This window comes from Manduca sexta, chromosome 5 (genome assembly GCF_014839805.1).
Source record: "Manduca sexta isolate Smith_Timp_Sample1 chromosome 5, JHU_Msex_v1.0, whole genome shotgun sequence".
Lineage (NCBI taxonomy): Eukaryota > Metazoa > Arthropoda > Insecta > Lepidoptera > Sphingidae > Manduca > Manduca sexta.
Genome location: NC_051119.1, coordinates 9,774,900 through 9,800,679, shown reverse-complemented (window position 1 = coordinate 9,800,679; position 25,780 = coordinate 9,774,900). Strand labels below are relative to the sequence as shown.

Below are 25,780 nucleotides of genomic sequence, written 5' to 3'. Positions count from 1 at the left end.
TCGCTTCCATCGCGTGCTGCAACAGACAACACTTATACATTTTAATTTGACTTTTATGTAAAAAGAAGTGTGTGAAAGAAGAGCAAACTACTTATTTATTATGAATTGCACCGTACAAAACGCACGCTGATCAATGTATGATTGTCATGTTGTGACATGTTGCGACACGTTGTGACACCCACCTGCCAGCTGCCGATGGAGTTGACTCTGTCGCCGAAAGGCCGCTGCGCGACGTGGCACAACTTGAACGCGTCGGCGCGCACCTCCGCCGCGTTGTTGAGCAACGCGCACAGCGCCGCCAGCGGGAACGCGGACGAGAACAGCACCACGTGGCCCAGCTGCGTCAGCATCTCCAGGTACTCCGCGAACGTGCCCTCATACTGACAAACATACACGCATGATGGCAAACCACAACTATAATAATCAGTAACAATTGAAACACTACACAAAATGTTCAATTACAAAGCTCTGGAAAAAGACTACCTAGTTCATCGAGAGACTGCATAATTTCCAGTGAACATAGTGGGTACAACTGCACATAACAACACACAATGCTGCTTGGCGACAGCAATCGATATCACAATCTACCCAGCTATCTAAACCTACCCACACATTTTTTGCATTCTAGGGAACTATTACATCAGTAGCAAAGGGTCTATATAACCCAATTTCTATATACTTCCCTTTATATAGAATCTATCATTAGAACAATTTGCAGACCACATAATATATACATATTAGTACCTATATGTTGATTTCCCTTTCGGCAAACTTCACCTTTCGCCACTGGCCACATAACATTTTATAACAAGCTTTAAACCTATTTCGGACCGACTTTTGTCCATCAGTAGTAGAGGAGGCCCGAGCCCAGCAATGGGGTAGTATATAATACAGGGCTAATATTATTATATTATATTTGTCTATCGCTTAAAACAAAATTACCTTAAACAACTGCGACTCCAGTTCTGCCTGGTGTATAACCTTCTGTCCCACAGGCGATTCGGTTTCTTTCTTCTCGTCCTTCGGTTTCTCAGCGCCTCCGTTAACAATACTGTTCTCGGGCGACTCGCTTGCAGAATCCGTTTTCTTATCGAACATATCCGTCAGTTGAGTTGATGTTGGCGCTGCAAATGCGAATACCGTGGGTAAATACAAATTAATCAAAAACTCAATCATATAGAGATAGAACATTTTCAATATTGTTGAAAATAAAAATTTGATGTTTTTTACATAATAGTATAATCTTTTTAAATTATTTAATCGACAGTCACATGGCAGTACTCGGCACATTATTCTATTCTGAGTTAACAACGAGTATTAAAGATGTGTGCATTTCGTGCATTTGAAATAAATTCGTGCTATGAAGATAGCCTTACTGCCAACATGTTAGGGATATTGGCTCGGTACAATACAAAAGCACTAGGAACACCTCTGCTTACCCCTTCAGATAAATATTTTAAATAATAGAAAAGGCGTGAAATAATAATAACCAACCTTTCGTAGGGCTCAGCGCCCCGAACACGTCCACGCACATCTTGGCCAGTCTCAAGTTCTCTATCAGATACGGCAACGCGGATTCCTTCAGATTGCCAATAACCTGACGAGTTATGAGCAACACCGCCAGTTGCTGGAATATAAAAAAAAAGTGCATTAGCTGGAGGTAGGATAAATTGTATATCCGCCCAGATAGCGACCACCGTACACTAGCAGTCTTACTTATAAACTTGTTTTAGCGTTAGGTGATTAAGAATTACTTAAGGTTATAGCTTAAGGTCCATTTTTCATACATTTTGTTTCACCTTTAATCTGGGTAACTAAACAAGTATTGACAAGTAAAGAATTTAAATTCACGTCTAGTTAATGATTAGTTCTCGCAGTTGAAAGATCGTAAATTTAATTAATGCATGGATATTTCGGTTTTTAAAATTTAATACGACGAAATTTTAAAGACCGAAATATCCATGCATATTAATTATTTTTACGTTTTTTTTTCAACTGCGAGAACTAATCACTAACTAGACGTGAATTTAAATTCTTTACTTGTCAATACTTGTTTAGTTACCCAGATTAAAGGTGAAACAAAATGTATGAAAAATGGACCTTAAGCTATAACCTTAAATAGACGTCAAAAACATCACCGGTTTCCTAGTTTGAACCTTATTAAGAGGCAAGATGACGGGTTTTGACTTACAGCTGGTCGAGTAAATTTTGTGTTTTAACTAAGCGGAGCTTTGCAAAAATGTTATAAATAAGACTGCCATAATAAGCCATAGTGACCCAAGTAAGTGTGTCGCGTTCCGGGATCAGCTTGTGTATATCTGGTTCCAACAGACCGGCATAGTTGTGTCGACTGTCGAGGGGTAATCATCTCATCAGTCGACGTTCTATTGGACACCACTCTTTTTACCATCAGGGGCAGTATGGGCACTTTGTCGAACACATATAAAAAAAAATATGGGATGCTCTATCCGTCCAAATAGCACCTGTACACAAGATATAAAATTATAGTGACCGACGCAAGTGTGGCGTTCCTGGATCAGACCGTGTTTATCGCGTTGAAACAAGCATAATCGTGTCGAGGGATTGTCAATTCACGAAAATCGATACTTTATCTGGGCATTATGCTACTTTCCAGTTCAGTTGCAATTGAATCCCAGCCATGTTCGAATTGAAAAAAAAATTTAACTCCATGTCAAGCAACGCTTTATGTGGGATTTCTACGTCAATTTGGCTGGCACTGGATCTTTTCAAAAATTGTTGTTGTTTGGCAAGCGAACATTCGTACAAACTAAGACAATTTTATTCTGTAACGTTTGTCAAATTTAATCTTATATTGTAGAAGATAGAAAAAAAGTACCTAAACTGAAAAATATATATTGAACATATATATAGACATACCTCTTTCAACTTATCCATATCCTGAAGATAAAACGCGATGTAAAACAAACTCATGAACGAGTTCACAAATTGAAACTGAAAATAAAATCGATTGAATGTTACTAACAATTATTTAAAAGAGAATATCGACACCGAAAGCTGCTAAATACTTAATATGTTAATGCTTCAGCTAAAGGCTACGATGTATTTTATTGAAACTTAAATATATTTATTTAACTTATTTGACATTTAAGTTATGTTTAATTAAATTGTAAATTTGCATATTATTCTGTGTTTTATGTATAATTATTTTCATAAAAATACGAGAGGAAGTTATGTTGTCTGGAATTTAAAACTTAAAAAAAACAATACATTAAAATTTACTGTTATATATTGTTACAGTTTGATTATCTTCTGTTCTTTCTAGATTATTTTGATGATACTATTTATTTAATATTGTAAAGTATACTCTAACAACTTATGGCTTAAAATAAGATTATATGTTTTAAAAAAAATAGAAATAAATTAATACTTGAATGTTAAAACCGAGTGAATGTTACAATAAATATGTTAAAAAAGAGCATGCATACGAAATAATAGGGTGCGTATAAATAACACTAACAGTGGACACTATTTCTTAAGTTAAACCACAATACGACCGGCTTAAATTGATTTTTAATAAAGTGACACGATTAAAAACTTTTTTTTATTTTATTGTTGATATATTTTTTTAATCGTATATACTCAAGTGTTTTTTCGTGAAAGAAAAAAAACAAATAAAATTTAAAAGTCGATGGTTAAGGAGTTAGGAATTTTGTTATTGGATTGCTTAATTTTTTCTCATTATGGTATACATAAATAATTATAGTTAGAATTCAAATATAATGCATTTAAATGGTATATATTGCATTTTTTTTCACCCTTTAGTCTATTATGTGTAGAATCATATAAGCTTATGAGCAACTTAAATTTTTTCAAAATATTTTCTAACCATGTCACTATTCATTACATATTAAAAGCATTTGGTTAACCATTTTCAACCATGTAGGGCAAGCGAAGCGTGATTTAGTAATATTTATTATTGCAATTAATCGATTTTACATCATCGAATACAAACCAACGATATTTTCACAATCAGGTGGTTCTCATATTTTGTCTCGAGTCGATAATTTTCTGTTTTATAAAAAATATTTATTACCATTTTGTAATAATGCAGTTTATTATTTTTATGTTGTCCAGTCCCGTTTGGTCAGCAGAAAAGAGAAAAATAATATGCACTATAGTATTATGTAACTACGTTTGTCTGGTACTAAAGTTACTGTATACTATTTAGTTTATCGATTATACAACTATTTATAATATCGTTTTAGGGACTCTAAATAAATCTAGAAGAAGAAAATCTCTCGTGAATTTAACATTGAGCGGAACGCCACACACAAAACACACGGACAAACGTAAAAGACAAAGTGTCGATAAAATTCAAAAACTTATGTTGTGATGTATCAAATAAATTTCATATCGAATGATCGGAACACTATTCGAATGATTTAAATTAGGTATTCAGAAAATATATAAATGTGATTAGTTAAAGGCAGCGTCAATATGTGAAGAAAACAGTCCATAATTTCTTAATATACTAAAATATATAACCAGACGCGATTCTACAAATATATCAATAATATGTATTAGGTCATGTTTGCACTCCAAGGAAAATTAATTGGTGTAAAAAAATCTTCCCTGCGAAACATCATCGGTATAATTTGACAAATCAAACACAATGTGTGGCACTCGCTCAAACCATGCAACTGTGTTCTAAACCTCAAAAACGATTACTTGTCAAATTAATTCACAAACCTTCTACATTATTCTGCGTAGAAACTGATAGAAAATAAACTATTGAAACTCACACACTATAAGTGTTAATCATTTGTAAAAAAAAACACACAACTTAAAAACAAAAAAAAAATACAAATCGGTTTTTGAACGAGGTTTTGAAACTTTTAACACAGAGAAAAAATGTATTACGCTAACGGGTAATGAGAAATGTTAAATACGTATTTTGTACTTCAACACATTTAGAATTTGCTGGTTCGAAATCGATAGGCGATTAGAGAAGATTTTTTAGTCACACGGGTTCAAATGTTATAGTATATTTAACTGTTAAGACTGTTAAAGCCTTGTTAGTTAAACACACGTTTTATTTACAACTTTGAACATATTATTGATGTATTTATTTTTTACAAGGGTAAGGCAACGTGAATCCACTACACTTGATGGTAAATTGAGTAGCCGATAGAATGATTAATTACAATAAATATCCATTAATACATTCAATTATACGTAGTACTTCCTTTCTGTGTAAAAGTTTAAGAACCCAGTCCAATTACACACGTGTGTGAACACAGCAGTGTGTTGTGACGTACCTTTGTCGTTGAGCCACCGCGCGATCCGTGCGTACACCTCCTCTTCTACCGCGATCATTATAGCGAGCAATGCGCGCGGTATCCACGTCAGGTACATTATCTTACTCTCCCACCAGTCCTGTAACGTGACACGACTTGACTCGTTGTGACACGGTGTGACACGGCATGACATGATGTGACGTAAGACTACGATCTGACGTAAGATTACGACTGTGGCCTGTAAGTAGGAGTGTGCATACCTGCGCCCTGAGCAGCGCGAAGGTGGCCGCTGCGGCGACGCTGAGGCACAGCAGCATGAGCGGCACGGACACGCAGTGGCGCCACACGCGCCGGCGCCACGCCGCGTACTGCGGCTCGGGCCGGCCCGTCACCGGCGACGTGCTCATCTCGCCCTACACAACACACCACATGAGGCACAATCATTGTATCAAACTTCTTACCCGCAATTATACAAAATATTACGTGCAAAAGCAGTCCCAAATATTGAATTGATGATATTATAATTTTTGTACGTATTTCGCCGTATGGCTTATTTCATAACTATCGATAAGTTAATTTTGAAGAATACATCAGGTTATGAAACCTAATTTATTTATTTATGTGTATACTTAAATGTATATTTAAATACCTGAAAAAGCGGTCGGGGCTCCACTAACAAGTCATCCCTCTGATCCAGCGTGCCCCATCTGTACGCGAGTACGTTGGAGTACCTAAACAAACAGAAAAACTTATATTAAAAAAAAATATTATCGAAGCCAATTAATATACTTTATTGAACACCATGCAAATTTTTCGTCTGTTAATAAACGTAGAGTAAACAAGATATTAGTGCAATGCTAGGTGCTATTACTGACTGGCATAAGAATTTTCTAATTGCTTTGCAATATTTTAATAAATATTATTTCATAATTATGTTTTGACGTCAAATATACACAAATCTAGGGTGCTTAGTGCTTACTTAGACGAATGTTCACATACAAGAACTTCTCAATAGTTTAATCTTAGTAACAATAAAAAGAAAATGTAAACAAAACCTCTTCCAAGTTTCCAAATAAACGCACGCCCACAACACGTTGAACAACGAAAATAAAACGTATGCTATGTCTTTCCAGCTCTCATTCGCTGTGCCCAGCCATATCTGAAACAGATTAATATTATTATGTTGTAGGAAATATACAACATGGACCATTTTGTCTTCTACAATAATCAGGACCAGCCACTTTGTTCTTGACAATAACCGACGAGGGCCATTTTGTCCTCGGCAATAACCGGCATGGGCCATATTGTCCTCGGCAATAACCGGCATGTGCCATATTGTCCTCGGCAATAACTGGCAGGACCTTTTTATCCTCGGCAATAACCGATATGGGCTATTTTGTCTTTGACAATAACCGGCATGGGCCATTTTGCACTCGATAATAACCGGCATGGGCCAATTTGTTCTCGATAATAACCGGCACGGGCCATTTTGTAATCGACAATAAATGTTACAGTACATAGGTCATTCAACTATGGACTTAATAAAATTCTTATAACTGACTAGCTGGCTTAAAGATAATGTACGACTAAAACAGATGTCGCTAGAAGCAAAAAAATTTACAGGACATTACATAACGTTGATTTGCATAAGTAAAGATTTTTCACATTCCCTTCCTTAGGGTCCTACTCAAAGGGGTCCAATTATACACACAGCTATTAAAAAAACTTACCCAAAATATAAAACCGACCACAGCAGGCACAGTTAACGACTGTGTGTAGTGTCCGAGCCAAGCGAAATACATTGCTATCTTCACACCGAAATATTCACTTATTTCATCTGAAAACAATAACACAAATATGAGATCACGAATTTGTTCCTGAAGGGTAGGTAGACACATATAGAACTTCACTACAGGTTTAACTACGCCTTGTTTGTATCCGTCCCATAATGTGATAGGGGGCGAAATCGTCATATCAGATGCCAATTATAATCCTATTTAGTTCAATGAATTTTTCTACTTGGGTCCTCCTGTGCACAAGGCATAGCTAAGTAACCAAGGGCCTTATTTTTTTATCCGTTGACAAATTTTTGCCAGACTCACCGGTATAAACAGACCTACCAACTAAAACCCCACAATTCGATATACATACAGACAAAAAAGGGGACTCTTTTATAATATATATAGATTAAAAATAAATAAATACTATACCTAAAGGTTGCGGTGAGAAAAACGTTTTGACCCACTTCCTTCTCAAGTTTTCTAAAGCGGTCCTCTCGTGAAGCGGGAACATGCTGGCCACTACGCCGCGGCTCACGCACGCCGGCACTGGAATTGCAACCAACAATTATTAAAAAGTACAAAATTTCTCATTAATAATAGGTTCTGTCATAATCATAAAAAAAAAACTTTGAGACGTTTATTAATAGTCAATGATTGTATCCGTCGACAAATCGTCGATGGTAAAAAGTTTTTTTTTATCCAATTGAACGGTAAGACGAACAAGTGCTTTTGCTTATGGATTAAGTGTGTGATCTCTTTTACGTTGTGTAAATGTCAAGAGTGTGAATTGTACATGTATGGAGTTGTTTTGTGGCTTGGTTTACCATTAGCACATGTAAAGTTTTTGATTTATATAAAAACATTTCATTTACAACGATGTGCACAACTACTTGTCCCAATAGCTTAGTGTGGGTGCACAGCACGAATGCACACACACCCTACGACTGATAGCAAAGGAGGAAAGAGCGCGTAAATGACAGAAAAAAATATATGATTATCAATAAAAAGTTTTGTTTAATAAGTTTCAATTTTATTTGTGACTTTTTTGTCATTTACGCGTTATTGCCGTTTCCCCGACACTCACGCTGCTCACGCGCACTAAGCGATCGGGGCCCTTATTCTGTATGATAGTGTAAACGCGTAACGCGGACATGTCATGTTATCTTCGAGAAATATGCGTGGAATGGTATTCTGTAAGCCAAATTTCTAGTCCTAAACATGATGCGTTGTGTTACGTGCTTGTTACGCACTGTTAAAATAACGTGCGGAATAGAGAATAAGGCCCCAGGGCGAGTAGTGCGCGCGAGTGCGTGGATAAAGTGATGTGTTGGGTGGGTCTCTTTCTCTCTCTCTGTGTCTGTGTGTGTGCGTGTGTATGTGTGCGCGCGGGCGCGTGCGTGCGTGTGTGCGTGTGTACCGATGCTCTGTCCGGCGCGCAGCGTGAGCGCGGGCTCGAGCGCGCGCTCGTCGCCGGGCTCGGCGCGCGCCGCCTCCAGCGCGTGTATGTGTGAGTGCGTGTGTGTGCGTGTGTACCGATGCTCTGTCCGGCGCGCAGCGTGAGCGCGGGCTCGAGCGCGCGCTCGTCGCCGGGCTCGGCGCGCGCCGCCTCCAGCGCGTGTATGTGTGAGTGCGTGTGTGTGCGTGTGTACCGATGCTCTGTCCGGCGCGCAGCGTGAGCGCGGGCTCGAGCGCGCGCTCGTCGCCGGGCTCGGCGCGCGCCGCCTCCAGCGCGTGTATGTGTGAGTGCGTGTGTGTGCGTGTGTACCGATGCTCTGTCCGGCGCGCAGCGTGAGCGCGGGCTCGAGCGCGCGCTCGTCGCCGGGCTCGAGCGCGCGCTCGTCGCCGGGCTCGGCGCGCGCCGCCTCCAGCGCGTGTATGTGTGAGTGCGTGTGTGTGCGTGTGTACCGATGCTCTGTCCGGCGCGCAGCGTGAGCGCGGGCTCGAGCGCGCGCTCGTCGCCGGGCTCGAGCGCGCGCTCGTCGCCGGAAGCTCGGCGCGCGCCGCCTCCAGCGCGTGTATGTGTGAGTGCGTGTGTGTGCGTGTGTACCGATGCTCTGTCCGGCGCGCAGCGTGAGCGCGGGCTCGAGCGCGCGCTCGTCGCCGGAAGCTGGGGGCGCGCCGCCTCCAGCGCGTGTATGTGTGAGTGCGTGTGTGTGCGTGTGTACCGATGCTCTGTCCGGCGCGCAGCGTGAGCGCGGGCTCGAGCGCGCGCTCGTCGCCGGGCTCGGCGCGCGCCGCCTCCAGCGCGTGTATGTGTGAGTGCGTGTGTGTGCGTGTGTACCGATGCTCTGTCCGGCGCGCAGCGTGAGCGCGGGCTCGAGCGCGCGCTCGTCGCCGGGCTCGGCGCGCGCCGCCTCCAGCGCGTGTATGTGTGAGTGCGTGTGTGTGCGTGTGTACCGATGCTCTGTCCGGCGCGCAGCGTGAGCGCGGGCTCGAGCGCGCGCTCGTCGCCGGGCTCGGCGCGCGCCGCCTCCAGCGCGTGTATGTGTGAGTGCGTGTGTGTGCGTGTGTACCGATGCTCTGTCCGGCGCGCAGCGTGAGCGCGGGCTCGAGCGCGCGCTCGTCGCCGGAAGCTCNGCGCGCGCCGCCTCCAGCGCGTGTATGTGTGAGTGCGTGTGTGTGCGTGTGTACCGATGCTCTGTCCGGCGCGCAGCGTGAGCGCGGGCTCGAGCGCGCGCTCGTCGCCGGGCTCGGCGCGCGCCGCCTCCAGCGCGTGTATGTGTGAGTGCGTGTGTGTGCGTGTGTACCGATGCTCTGTCCGGCGCGCAGCGTGAGCGCGGGCTCGAGCGCGCGCTCGTCGCCGGGCTCGGCGCGCGCCGCCTCCAGCGCGTGTATGTGTGAGTGCGTGTGTGTGCGTGTGTACCGATGCTCTGTCCGGCGCGCAGCGTGAGCGCGGGCTCGAGCGCGCGCTCGTCGCCGGGCTCGGCGCGCGCCGCCTCCAGCGCGTGTATGTGTGAGTGCGTGTGTGTGCGTGTGTACCGATGCTCTGTCCGGCGCGCAGCGTGAGCGCGGGCTCGAGCGCGCGCTCGTCGCCGGGCTCGGCGCGCGCCGCCTCCAGCGCGTGTATGTGTGAGTGCGTGTGTGTGCGTGTGTACCGATGCTCTGTCCGGCGCGCAGCGTGAGCGCGGGCTCGAGCGCGCGCTCGTCGCCGGGCTCGGCGCGCGCCGCCTCCAGCGCGTGTATGTGTGAGTGCGTGTGTGTGCGTGTGTACCGATGCTCTGTCCGGCGCGCAGCGTGAGCGCGGGCTCGAGCGCGCGCTCGTCGCCGGGCGCGCCCCGCCTCCAGCGCGTGTATGTGTGAGTGCGTGTGTGTGCGTGTGTACCGATGCTCTGTCCGGCGCGCAGCGTGAGCGCGGGCTCGAGCGCGCGCTCGTCGCCGGGCTCGGCGCGCGCCGCCTCCAGCGCGTGTATGTGTGAGTGCGTGTGTGTGCGTGTGTACCGATGCTCTGTCCGGCGCGCAGCGTGAGCGCGGGCTCGAGCGCGCGCTCGTCGCCGGGCTCGGCGCGCGCCGCCTCCAGCGCGTGTATGTGTGAGTGCGTGTGTGTGCGTGTGTACCGATGCTCTGTCCGGCGCGCAGCGTGAGCGCGGGCTCGAGCGCGCGCTCGTCGCCGGGCTCGGCGCGCGCCGCCTCCAGCGCGTGTATGTGTGAGTGCGTGTGTGTGCGTGTGTACCGATGCTCTGTACCGGCGCGCAGCGTGAGCGCGGGCTCGAGCGCGCGCTCGTCGCCGGGCTCGGCGCGCGCCGCCTCCAGCGCGTGTATGTGTGAGTGCGTGTGTGTGCGTGTGTACCGATGCTCTGTCCGGCGCGCAGCGTGAGCGCGGGCTCGAGCGCGCGCTCGTCGCCGGGCTCGGCGCGCGCCGCCTCCAGCGCGTGCTTCACCAATGCGCCGCGCTCCTGCGAACTCAGTAACTCTGCCGCGCTCGCGCCCTGTAACAACAGTATTACTATACCGGACCTGTGGAACTAATAGCAAACTGTGAGCATTGGCGTATCTATACTTCTATCTATACTTATCTATACTATTATATAAAGCTGAAGAGTTTGTTTGTTTGTTTGTTTGAACGCGCTAATCTCAGGAACTACCGGTCCAAACTGAAAAATTCTTTTTACGTTGGATAGCTCTTTGTTCGTGGAGTGCTATAGGCTATATATCATCACGCTATACCCAATAGGAGCGGGGCAGTAATGGCTAATCTCAGGAACTACCGGTCCAAACTGAAAAATTCTTTTTGCGTTGGATAGCCCTTTGTTCGTGGAGTGCTTTAGGCTATATATCATCACGCTATACCCAATAGGAGCGGGGCAGTAATGGCTAATCTCAGGAACTACCGGTCCAAACTGAAAAATTCTTTTTACGTTGGATAGCCCTTTGTTCGTGGAGTGCTATAGACTATATATCATCACGCTATACCCAATAGGAGCGGGGCAGTAATGGCTAATCTCAGGAACTACCGGTCCAAACTGAAAAATTCTTTTTGCGTTGGATAGCCCTTTATTCGTGGAGTGCTATAGGCTATATATCATCACGCTATACCCAATAGGAGCGGAGCAGTAATATCTAATCTCAGGAACTACCGATTCGAACTGAAAAAATATTTTTGTGTTGAATAGTCCTTTGTTTGTGGAGTGCTCAAAGTGATATATCATCACGCTATGACCAATAGGAGCGGATCAGTAATGTCTAATCTCAGGAACTACCGGTTTCAACTGAAAAATTCGTTTTGTGTTGGATAGCCCTTTATTCGTGGAGTACTATGGGCTATATATCATCACGCTATGACCAATAGGAGCGGAGCAGTAATGGCTAATCTCAGGAACTATCAGATCGAACTGAAAAAAATATTTTTGTGTTGGATAGCACTTTGTTTTTGAAATGCTATAGGGTATATATCTTCAAGCTATGACTAATAGGAGCGAAGCAGTAATGAAACATGTTGCAAAAACGGGGAAAATTTATTAGTTTTGAGAGCTTCCGTTGCGTGCGCTGCGTAAACAGTTAAAGTTATGCAACAATGATGTATGACGGGATTGTTCCTCTTAAAAAGTTCTACAAAAATATATCACAAAACAAAGTCCCCCGCTGCATCCGACTGCCTGAACGTGTTAAACTCAAAAACTACCCAACATATTAAGATGAAATTTGTTATGGAGACAGTTTGAGACCCTGGGAAGAACATAGGCTCCCGGGAAAATATATAGCGTGACTTTTATAACGGAATACTTTAGCCCGAAAAACTTTGTAACGCGGGCGGAGCCGCGGGCAAAAGCTAGTATTCTATAGACACGAACGTCCAAATAAACTACTTATTCAAAATTTTAAATAAAATGGCAACCAAAACGTCACTGTTATAACCTATTTATTCACTTGAACAACATATAATTTTACTTATTTAACTAATATTTTTTATTAAAATCCAGGTTTAAACTTAGGGCTCATGTTTTTATATTATGAGCGCCACTCCGTACACAACTACAAGCTGTCAATATTGACACCACATTAGAGTCAGTTTGAATAGATTGCAGTTCAATTCAGTTAAACTCAATGAATGTTCGGAACGCCAAATCTAGTACGTAGTACATATTATATCTATATCGATGCCTGTGAGCCGTAGCCAGGTTAACAAAACAAATATGACATAACCGATCGATTAGTCTATCGCTTGGATACATTTTTGTTTTCTATTAACTTTAATAATTCTAAAAAGACGTCTTGGCCACGGCACCGTATGAATGCTATTTTGGTCCTTCGAGCCACTCGCACGTGATGGCAGAACATTCTATCATTAATTATTTTGTTCTCGTTTTGACAAACTATAATTATTGTTGTGTCGCATAATTCCCGGAAACTCACAGATCCACCGGTCATTCCCTAATCGCTATTCCTTAGCTTTCAGATCGTCACCACATCCGAATGTAGAAAGTTCATACCTCTTAACATCAACCCCGTCTACCATGCTTTAAAAACAACATCGTTAGAGAAATTAATATAATATAACCTTCCACCAAAAATGTACTTATTTCCAAACAGTTTAAAGGTGCGCACACAATTGGTGAATGCGCTTGGTTACCACGCAATGCGACGGAACTAAACTCGTGTATTGGTGAATTACGAATCTGATCATGGGCAATTTATAAGTCGATCATTACGTGCACTTCTGTTATTTGAGATCACAAAACTTAGTTTATAACAAAGTATATAAAAACTACATGAATAAAATTCAATTACAAAACAAATGCGTTTAGAAATTCCATACTTGGTAATCTCAAAATTGCATAAATTATTAAATAACTAAATTGACGTTTTTTTCTAGTGTTGCAGCCATTTTTCATGAATGGCGTAGGGTCTTTTAGCCTACCAAAAAAAAATATCATAAGGTCTCTTAAAACTGGTAAAAAAAATATATAGCTTACTGACATGTATACTAGGAATGACAACAAAGATTTTAGCTTTTTTACCACATTTTTATTACTACACATATTCTATTCTATACATTTTTATTCGCTGCCTTTTGGCTGTATAGTATTTGCCAGCTGTGTATACACCCTAAAAACATTTCGTGCACATAAATTGAGCATTCGAATACGAGCTTTATCGTAAGTATACCAGTAATGTCGCATAAACATCGAATTTATAAATTCCGCTTGCTATCACGATACCATTTAGCGTGTGTTGAATATGAAAACGATTTTAAATCGTCTTGTACTATAATTTATTTTGTCATGCGGAAGATAGATTGCACCCAGTCCTTTAAAATATATAGGTTGTGCATACTGCATAGAACATTTATTTTGTGGGATAAATAATATTTTTATTCCTATTCTTTATATACATAGGCCTCTTTTTCTCTTCTTTTGTTCGGGACACACTAATTCTCGAAAGTTGTAAGTTCATAATTTTTTGTACCCCCTCCCTTTTTGTACTTTTTGATGGCATTTTTTCGATATTTTTTAATTTTTCTTTAGGGGCATTGCGTCCTCCGCGTGCTCCCACAAAAAAGCCCTGGACAGAGCTATGTTGGTAACTCTAGTATCCCCATTTACTAACATTTTTATATAGGGGGTAAACAAGCATACGGTACACCTGATGGTAAGCGATCACCGCCCATGAACATCTGCAATATCAGGCGCCATAGATCTCTATAAATCTGCGTTGCCAATCTTTAAGATGGAACATTAGTTCTTATTTGAAGGTGAATCACTTCTCCAGCAACAATACTATTTCGATAACAACTCTTTATCGGATCCAACTCAAATTACCACCAGGTGTAATGGGGACAATTAGCAGTGCTCGTATTAAAAAAACAAAACAGATTTTAAAACTCGTACTTAGCAAATAAATACCAGTTAATATTACATTGAACTAGAATATTAACATGATAGTAATAACACTAACCTTCTGGAAGCAATGCATGTCCCGTACGGTGAACTCCTTGTAGCCGCCTCCGAATTCCGGTTTCAGTAACTTCGGCAGATGGATCTCTTCAGCGGTTTGCAACAGTCTAACAGATAAATTACCATCATCAAACACCAATTGTCTACACGACTATTGGTAAAGTTACAAGGGAATAATATATGATTATTTTTGCCTTTATTCTAGTATATCGATATTAAAATTCAAATAGAAATGTTAATACATTCCCAGCCACTACGGAAGTATTTTGGATATATTTGCGAATATCCTAAAACATAATTTTAATGAAAACAAACCAAACAGTAACTTTTTTCAAAAAGGAATATTTTTGATACCCCTATTTTTCCAACACCCTGTATAATATTTAAAAAACCTATTATTTCTACAATATTGTCTATCAAAAACGTTACTAAATATTATGCTTCTCCATCATTATCATCATTATCACGCCTCTGCCCCCTTCGATGTGGGGTCGACACCCCTTTTTTCAGTAAAGTCGCAGTTATAAGGTACTTACACATCGTCATCGGCAGTGATATAGAACGCAGAGCACTGCGAAGACGCGTGCTGCCTCACGCACACGCGCAAACGAGGCCGACTGCCGCGCAGCTTCTGCAGCAACCATAGCAGCATACTGTCTGGTAATCCTGCACACATATCAATCAGTCAGCCTATCGCCGTCCACTGTTGAATATCTTCCACAACGGAAACCTCCTAGGTCTTAAACAGCACACATACCTCTGCCAATTGGCATCTTACACTAAAAAACACACATCATGCATTTATCTCCGAAGGCGTATGCAGAGGCGCCATCAGGGCACCCACTTTTCGCCAAATGTGTTCCTTCTCATGATGTGATAGGGGGTGAGCTTATCGCCATATCGGGCACAAATCCAGATTCCGAGCTGATACTGATAAAAAAACACAAATATCTTACATTACGTCCACTTAATTTCATCATTTTTGGTTTATTTATGTTATTATGACATGACAAGTCACGCGCCTAATTGTAAGCGCAGTGTCGGTCCATTAACAGAAGCAACATCACCCACATATAAATATGAAATCCAGAAAACAGTTTGCACCAGCCATATAATACACTAGTACTCTTTTTTTTATTATATTCACAAAACTGGTTGTACACGGTATACAGAGTTTTTAAGATATAAAATATTACATTATGTTCATTGACAAAAGTGAACAACCTTCTTGAAGTGAACATAACATGCATTACTCTTACGGTAATTAATCCTAAACAAGCCTAATTTGATCAATTTCACCTTTCAGATAAGTCCACAAAACAATGGTTGAAAAGTAGTGTTTCGATAAACACATTTATATCACCTTCTAAATATAAACAGGAGCTTGAGATTCTAAAGGATCTTGAAGATCTCTCTGACCGACCACTTCATAGCTCCATAAGATATTTTCATTCATAATGATTTCTTATGTTTACGCGAATGTTAGAAATTGAAATAAAACTATTTTACAGACTTTATTTTCAGTCCCCCCCTGACCATAAAGACTGCAAAATCTTTCAAATGTTAAGAGAATATTATAATATAAAAAACCGTCATAAATTCGCTAAAATAAATTCGCTAAAATAATTTTATTTCAATTTTCATTCATCTCTACTACTAACTAAAGCCTTAGTAACGATTATAAATTGTAATAATCATTCACCAGGAGCGCGATGACAGTTTAATGAAAGTCTTGTGACACAGAGCGCTTAACAATTATTTTTTTTACACTGCAGACGAAGCTGATAGATTCATAATACCTTCGAAGTATTATCTATACTATAAATAATAACTATAAAGTAATAAAATATCGACAGAAAAGGGGGCTTTGTTTTATAATCAAGGAGACTTATTATAAAACAAAGTCCCCCTATCTGTCGGTATGTTATCGATTTTCTCAAAATCTAGTGAAGGGATTTTTATGAAATTCGGTATGGAGATAGTTTAAGACCCTGGGAAGGTTATAGGCTATTTTCTATCTAGGTAAATATAAAGCGGGACCTTTATCCCGGAAAACCCCTTCACGCGGGCGGAGCCGCGAGCAAAGCTAATACATTGATACGACTATTATAACTTGTAATAAAATGTTACTTATATGATCTGAAAAGGGTCGATGTAAGTCAATAAATTACTTTTTTTATACAGGGTCATTTCGACATTGCGTTACTAATTGAAACCACAGGTTCGTGGTGACCTCTGCTAACACCGTGCAAAGAATTATTCATAAGTAACGTATATTTACGTCAATAATCCCGATTTTAGATTTATGGTTTTTTGATCACGCTGTCTCTTAGCGCGCTTAACTGAAGTGAATGAACTACGTCACAGCTGATGATATTATTACCGAACCTATAGGGTTCAGAAGGTCAGCTCACAAATGAACTCCCAATACGTTCACTGACTTGGTTGCAACAGTTCATTGAGTCAATAATTAATTACTACAAAAATATTTCGTCAATTATAAACGTTATTTTCGTTAATAAAATAGTTTTCTTACCAAAAAAGTTACCTACATAATTCCTAAAGTTACAAGATTTAAATCTATTGGTATCGTATTTTTTAAAATTCTACATGATATTCCGACATTTATTTTAATTCCAACATTAATATTTCGGTTTGTCATAATATCTAAAAGAAGACTACGTACACATTACCGAACGTCATATTATGCTTTCTGTACCATTTCTTTGCTATGGCAATACGTCCGAGTCTTTGACCGAGTGAAAAGAGCGCGCGATTATTCAATACAATAGTCGTACTCTTTCTCGCCTAAACTAGCAATGTTGTCAGTATAAACCTTTTTTACCAAAAAGCTTGCTAAAACGACACAGCATTTCAAAAATTCTGATATTAGATTTTTTTTTTATTACATGATGTTCTAACAGATTTAACACACAATTGTATTACAAAATAAAATAAGTAATGATTTATGATGAAATGATTAATGAAAAGTCTACCTAATTAAAATAATACACAGCAATATTTTAGTATTTTTAAAACATTATTTTAAGTAATAAAGTATAATAGAGATTTTGGATTCAGTCATTCATTTTCAATAGGCATACGGGGTATAAAATAAACAAGATATTGCACAATAAGGTAATAATAAAAGTTTGGTAACACTGCGAAGGCACGTGTTAGTTGTAAAACTCTGGCTCGTCAAATATCGTGTACCTCCAGACTAGTGTTGCCAGGGTCAATTTGTTTAAAATCAAGAAGGTAAAACAAATCGAGATTTAGTGTTGTAGATCGGGACATAAAAAAAGCAAGTATTTTTTTTTAAATTTAAGTTTTATGTATTGCGTTTTACAAAAAATATCACTGCAAGTCATGCTAAAGTTGCGTTTTATTTGGATTTCTGTTTTAACATCGAAGCACAGATCGCCGGGTAGTCGCATCTCTAAGCAAAAGAATAAAACAAAACTGTACCTTCATCGCTAGTGAGATGATACTTGCTATTTTGATTGCATTGTCGCACTCAACACAGTGATGAATTCGTAGTTTATTTTTTCATAATACTTAATGGTCTTAATAATTTTATTGGTGCAAAACGGGTCACGTCCCCAGAACCCTAAAAATCGGGACATCCCGCGCAAATCGGGACATCAGGCAACACTACTCCAGACTACTACATTTGGGGAATTCGCTAACCTCGTGTGTCGCGTGTTGGTCGGTAAGGCACAAAGATATTTAAAGTGGTGCCCTAAATGCGACCTTAACACGTATAAAATAGAATCTATTTTTAGAAATATTTTTATCATTTTGAATATTTTACGATCGCGAAGTTGCATCGTTGACGCGTACGCGAAACTGAACTAATCACAATCTATTGATTATGTTTCTAGCGGGGGCTGTCATTACGATTTTAATGTGGATTTATGAATTTGCGATAGGTACTGAATGGAAAAATCCAATATCATTTTGTCCGACCCGGGATTCGATCCCGTGACCTTAGCAAAGCATCCGTACTATAATACAACTGCGGCACCGAGGTAGTCACAAATTAACTGTATTAAAAATACTTTGAAGTATGAAACAACTTTTAAAGGAACAAGCAATCTACAAATCATTAGGTATTGGTAAACGCATTTACTATTTTGAAAACATGTTAAGATACCTATTGGGACGTCGCGCCGTGACGCATCCCGTCGCTCGACATTTTTACCTAAAACTATCACATTACCTAATTATTATCAAGATTGTAACTTCGTTATTAATTGTTCGTGTGAATTGCCAGACTTGCAGAATGATATTTTATTGTTATGAGTGTTATAAATCTAACCGTTGAACGTATTTATTATAACTACTTATCTACTAAAATGGATGAACTACCTACATTAGAATGTGTGTGTTTTGATTTAAAAGAATGAAACCACTTTAAAATTACGGAAATCATGTGTTATGTGTACCTAACATATGCAGTTGTGGTTATTTGATTAGTGTCGTTTGCTTATGATGATAGTTTGAGCATAGAAAATATGGTTCTAATAAAATGTGATGATTAATGCGTGATGTTTATGTTGGCGTTGGATGTCCACCTGCAAGGTGGACAGACGACTTGATAAACGTCGCGGGAACACATTGGATGCAGGCAGCTTTCGACAGGTCCAGTGATGTGGCACGACACAAAATCCTAGGTAGTTAAAGCGCCGACATCAGCTGTTCGGTCGCGGCGCGGCGCGCGCGGTGCGACGAACTACCCTTGCGCTCAGAGTGTGCATCACTCGTTCGTGTGCGTGAGCATAATATTATCAATGACTGTGTGCGATGTTGCCGCTCCGACGAATTCTAGTATAGTAGTAGTGGCAAAAGGGTGTGTAAAAATAAAATTACTATTTGAATATTTATTTTGTTTGAAAATTTTACTTTTTTATTTTTGACCTTAGGTTAGAGTAACTTATAGTAAACTGCTTCTTTCAAGATGACTTTCTCGCAGTTAAATTTAAGTCTAGGGTTACAAAATGACCCTGTATACCTATTATAATTTAATGTGATTTTATATTATAAAAAAATACGTGTCGAATGAAAATAAAGCCTCCATATCTTTTATCTGACATTCTGTCCGCTTGCAAATGTCAGTCGCGTTTGAATTTTAAAACCATAAACAACTAGAAGTGTAAAAATGGACCGAGCAATATTTCGTTCGGTATCCAACTAATTTATTTCGCAATATTAATAACCCTTAAAAAGTAGATAATAATAATATATTTAAGCCAATGCCATTCAAGCATCAAAATATTCTGCAAACCAATATTCTGCTTAATGGTTTTCAGGACTCCCATATTATGAGTCCTTGTAATATAGTAAGTTAAATTCCAAATCTATAACAGTCTATCTCTTTAACTGACTTCAAAAAATGGAGGAGGTATTAATTCATCAAATTACATCCAAATTATTTATGTTTCAGTTAATTTTATTAGTTAAGTACTCCAAAATTGTTAACCAGTTTATAGCCATTAAGGTAAATACTTTTTTGGTTCTTAGTTGTATTTGAAGGCGAATTATTTGTTAAAATGTTTTTAAACTAATCCAGTAGCGAACTAAAGCAAATAAAATGAGTTTTTGTTCGTCGAGTGATTAATCAAACTTCCCCAAGTTATTTGTTGGACGGTCGACGACCCGTAGAGGAAAACAGACGTTATGTCATCGAGAACTATTATTTATGTCCATAGTGCTTTAATATTCCATGAAATTAATTTATTTTATTTTGATACTCGTTTTTACTGACGAAAAAGGAGCGGTTTTAATGCAACGCTTAAGTACAAAGCTATTTTTTTACACATTCTTATTTCAAATTAAAAACGGTCTAACTCAATGTGCGATCCTAATAACTATCTTCGGGTAAATCGCGAAAATTGACCAATCAGAATAAGTTATTAAGAATAATGTCAAAAACTTTATCCTTATTGGTGAATTTATACGTTCGATCTATAAATAGCGATTGTTTATTTAAAACGCCCTAGAAACGACATACTCTACAAATAGTTATTCGTCGCTATGGTAACAAATTTACCTTGAAAATAAAATTCTTCCAATCATACGTATTCTTATCGTATACTTATAGTACGTACAAATTTGATGAATCAGCTAAAAAGCCCACATAATGTATCCAAGTGTTATAATATTGCTCCCAGAGTACGTATTTTGACAACAATGGTCCAATATTGATGTATAAGGCACAATAGCTATTTTGGACCCATGCCAAGTCTGTATTGTGTGGACTGAAAGTAACATACATACGAACGCGTATTCGTTTCAGAGATTAGTTCTTACACACTATACCTTTATGTTATTGACTTAAACTTTTTCTAGTTCGCTAAACGTTACTGAATTGATTTTAATAAATGTGTGAATATTTTTTCGAAATAAATGTAGAAACCGCTGAACAACTAGTTATTAAAAATCGCTCATTATAATTAAGGGTCTTCAATATTGACGTCCAGGGGCCCTATACCGTCTGTAGGGGCAAATCCGTCTTTTTGCAATTACGGAAGTTCTATTTGAAGGATAGCTTTTATAGCCGTATAGTAGTGGCGAAGAGTCCATATAACACAACTCCTGCCGGCTTCCCTTTCGAATTTGTGTAAAATTTAATTATAATTAGAACAATTTCCAGATTGCATTTATGCATTATTTGTAGTACCTTTAAGTTGTGTCGGGTTGCCTTTCGGAAAATGTCACCCTTTGCCACTGCCGTATAAGACAATCACAAAACCCCTATTTATCCAGTAGCGCAGCTTGACATACAGGGGCCCTATATCTAAATTTGTTAGGGGCCCTTAAGGGCAGTGCAAACTTTTGGGCGCCTGCTTCTTTTAATGTAGGTATGGGCCCAGAGTGGCCCCAAAGGTCAGGGACCCCATGTCACTGATACGGTTGAAACGGCGGCAGCTACGCCCCTGTATTTACCCCTACGGCCATCAAAGCTGTCCTTCGTTTAGAACGCCTGTAATTGCAAAAAGAGGGATATGCCCCAAAGACGGAATAGGACCCCTGGCTTTAATCTATTCGATAATTTGGCGCGACTCTACTATTTTTACTATGGTTTTTACACTATCAAAGTTTAACTGTTCGAATAAACTATCCCACAAGCTAATTACGCGTTAATGGTAAGAATGAACCAATCAAAACAACTCATCTGTAATCATGTTAAACAAACTTTATTCTGATTGGTCCATTTTCGCTATGAATCCAATATAACGGTTGACGTAGATTAGGGAAATCAGCCATTAAATAACATTGATGGGTGGTGCTTAGCAACAAATACTTGTACACAATAACGGTCTAAAACGACGCGAGGCCCCAGATGCAACAAAAAAAAATAATTTCCCGGTTTTAACAGTTTCTTCGATAAGATCGTAAAAAATGTCCTTCAAGGCATCGCGCGAGGCCCCTGTAAGTGTGACCGGGCGGTTGTTCAGTTCGCCTCCCCCTAAGGCCGACTCTGCTTGTACATACATACATTACAGAAACGTCGCGTCCCTTAACGCCGTACTGTTTTATGGAAGCTTATATACCGCTAGAGTTGGGTAGGACATACGTAAGAGTAGCCTCTTTTTAGCATTGAGCCGGTACAACGTCCTACTTCAAATGAGGCGAGGCGTAGTGAGGCTCGGTGCTTTAATGCGTATCTTACAGTATTTTGTAATGTTAACCCTCAAAATATTTCCCTCTCGCTCGCGACTCGAAACGCAGTAATGTAATGTCCATTGCAAAATAACGTCCTATTGCAATTTGTAGCATGCGGTTCTCTACCTCACTGTCTTCGTCCTAGAGTTTACCAGAGATGGAGAATAAGTAACAAGACTGCCGCGACATAAAATTTGAAGTAGTACAATATATAATTTTGAGCCACTCTTACATATTGAAGTCATGTCCCGTACAAATGTACCGCCTCGTGTATGTGCTACTCAACATTATATACCGCAGTCTTCGATCGTGTTATATCGTCTTCTGTATACTGTTTCTGTTTAGATATTTATTTTGCTCAAAAGATTATTAATCAGTTGTAGAGAAAATACAATAATTTAAATAAAATATGTAAATCGAATTTTATAGCCTTCATTTGCCAGATTTCGTATATATTATACATCTTGTTAGATTTCAATTTATATTAAACAAATATGTGTTACTAAGCTATAATTGCTAAACAAGTCCAACTCTATTAGATATTATGACATTATAATATTATGGGGATTAGATATTATGAGTGCATATAAATTGCCTTGCAATATTGTTTTCATCAATAATAGGGGACCAGCCTATGCTTGATTTTGTACATTATTCTATATGTAATGGTTACATATAGAATAATGTACAAAATAATACGAAAAAGAATCGATCCTGCGAAATGTTCATAAAAATTGGTTAAAAAATGAGCGAGTAATTCATATTTAAAATATTGTAATGTGCAGAAGTGGGCGCGATGTGGGGATATCGCTTCATCTCTTTCTTTCGCACGCGTCTTAATTCCCGATGACGTCATAAGTGGGTATTTCGTCTCTTTTCTGTTTCTTGTTAATTACCCCTTCCATCAAAATTCAAACACTTATAACTTGTTGATTTTTTAACAGATTTTAATAATTCCTTCTGTGTTATAATTTATATTATGTAAATATTTGATAATAGTAAAGAACAAAAATTAGTCCGGTCCCCTATTACATAACTTATTATACAAAGTGTTTTCCATAACTAAAAACATTTTTATAGACAAGGTTTTGGGTCAAATGTCTATTTCATTTTAGACAATAAGTCGTACACATTTTTTTTTATAATTTTGGAGCAAATTATGTTACATTAATTTGGTGTCATACCTGTACACATTAATTTGGAACTGACTGTAACTTATATCTTTTATGCTCTAATATATGCAGATTTTATATGCATCAAAAGTCTGAATCTCTTACCTTTAGGGAATATTAAAACAACATCAGTCTGCTGTGTTGGTGTGGATTGCAGAAGGAGTCTTCTGGGATGCATCAGCCGTGCGCCAAGCTGACCTGCCATGGGCAGACGCCTTCGCAGCTCCCTGCCAGCTGCCAATAATTACTTAATTTATACAATTTGCTTAAATTATATAAAAAAAAAATTAAACACTATTTTAGAACTACACATAAATGAATTGAATGGTGGTAGGTTTCTCATTATGTGAGAGTATGTCTCAGTAGGTACCACAGCAAAGTTTATTTTTGCTACCAAGTAGCAGTGTGTAGGGAATGTTGTGTTCCAGTTTGAAGAACATTGTAGCCAGTGTAACTACTTCTTTTCGTCTTAGGATGGCAAGTGCAGTGGAATATCAAACACTTTGTAATTCAAGGTGTTGGTTGGTGTTTCTACAGTTTATGGGTGGTTGTATCACTTCTATCAGGCTAACAGCATGCTCATTATTTAATGTTGTGTATACATAAGTATATATAATCAATTATTGTTGTAATATTATTGACATTATGAACTGAATTCTTCTTACTGTGATAACTTGATTTTACTTTAATAAAAACTTTAATAAAAACGTGCCAAAAAGTGATCATAAATAACTCCAAAATTTTGGTTAAATTTTGTACATTAATACTATTAATAAAATATAACAGAATACCAGTGGTCATGCTAACAATAATCCAAGAAGAAAAATAGAAAAAAAAACTGGTTCACTAGATAATTTACAGAATAGCAAATACACCATGTATTTGAAAGCAAAAGCCCAACAATATTTCATAAATATTTTCTTATACAAAATATTAAAAATGAAACAGAACATCAATGTGTTTATAAATTAATGTCTATAAATTATAAATGCCAGAACACAACAGGTAATTGATGACTAACTCATAGGTGTGGGCATGCTGTAAGTATAATCAAATGAGATCATTATACAACCTTCAAACAAATATTTTGCGATACAAATTTATGAAATATTTAAAAAATCTGGCAAATCTTGTGTAATTACACACAGTTTGAAGGTAAAAATTGTGTTATAAGCATTAGCTATTAAACTAAAACTGTAACTATCTCAGGATTTTACTATTTTATTCGCGTAAAAAACTTTAAAATATTTACCGCTGTCGAGTTTATCTTTCGCGAACTCTGCAAAAGATTTGTGTTCTTGCGGCGTGGAATGCGAGCTACTCTCGTAATCATCTTTTTCGGCGTTTCCTACGCCACTTTCTTCGCCTTCCATGGTTCAAATACGTTTAAACCCTGAACCGACACGAAAACAATACAGGCTGCGCACACAAAAGCTTGAAGGACCTTCAATTTCTTACATCATCGTCCAATAAGTATCGGCAAAGTACACTTTAACGCGCATTAATTTACGAACACTACGAAACTGATAAAGCCGTTACTAATGAAACCATCCTCATACAAATAAAAGCTATGAATTCCGTATTTTTTTACTAAATGCTAAGTAAATAATGTATTTTCCTCATACAACAGAATTATGAAATCCGACTGTCACAATTCAAAATTGATTTTTGGCCGCCATTTGCGTTATCAAATAACAATGTTGCCTGTATAATAAACCAGCAAAGGCATGATTAGAATTTCCGAAATGATGAACTTATTTGAATCTCTAGTGCTTAAAGTTGAGTTTGGTTTAAAAATAACAATATGTAGTTATTAAATTATTTAACTAAAAATAGTGAAATGACGTCACAACAATAAAATTGCAATTGGCGCGAAAATATGTTTTTTCTGGTAATAAAGCAATATATTTTCTTTACACTAATCAACAATAAATAAATATTATTTGTAATATGTTAAAATATTACAAATTGTATTTATTTATTGTTTAAAGTACTGTGTTACTCGAGAAAATACACAATTTCAAAAAATTTCATAATACTATTCTGAGTGTACACACTCGTCGAAACTAACGAAGGCAGTCAAACATGACAACAATAGAATATAACGAGACAAAAGAAATTAATGATTATTTTCATATAGTGTGTAAATAATCATTAATTCCTTTTGTCTCGTTTACGTCGTGATCCATATTCTTTTCTCTTGAAAATTGGCATTTAACTGTGTTTTGTGTATCTGCCATTAATCGTTTCAATATATATGTACGGTAGTATGAAAATATTTACGTAATAAGTAGATAGGTAGGTATTCAGTTACTAGAGAATTTCAAATAAAAAGTATGAAAATGAATAAAAATAAGTGTTTTTACTTATAACTTGCAGAAATTTAAAATAGATTGCCGATACGATTACAATAGTAAACACGAATAATTAAACTGTGTAAAAAGTAATATCTATTAACAGTTATTTTTAATAAACGATCGAACCTTAAC

The 25,780-nt window shown here is 38.9% G+C and overlaps 1 protein-coding gene across 1 annotated transcript; it reads right to left on the bottom strand.

The window, feature by feature from the left end:
* Positions 1-24,987, bottom strand: LOC115449356 (anoctamin-8; the record flags this gene model as incomplete). Its single annotated transcript, XM_037444515.1, is given in 17 exon segments — positions 1-16; positions 183-380; positions 943-1,124; positions 1,495-1,627; positions 2,899-2,973; positions 3,995-4,050; positions 5,301-5,418; positions 5,540-5,692; positions 5,929-6,010; positions 6,335-6,438; positions 7,010-7,116; positions 7,490-7,606; positions 10,848-10,986; positions 14,453-14,558; positions 14,988-15,117; positions 23,397-23,525; positions 24,544-24,987. Coding segments are annotated over 17 exon segments (1,966 nt in total), but the record flags the coding sequence as incomplete, so codon positions are not given.
* Positions 24,988-25,780: the final 793 nt, after the last annotated feature.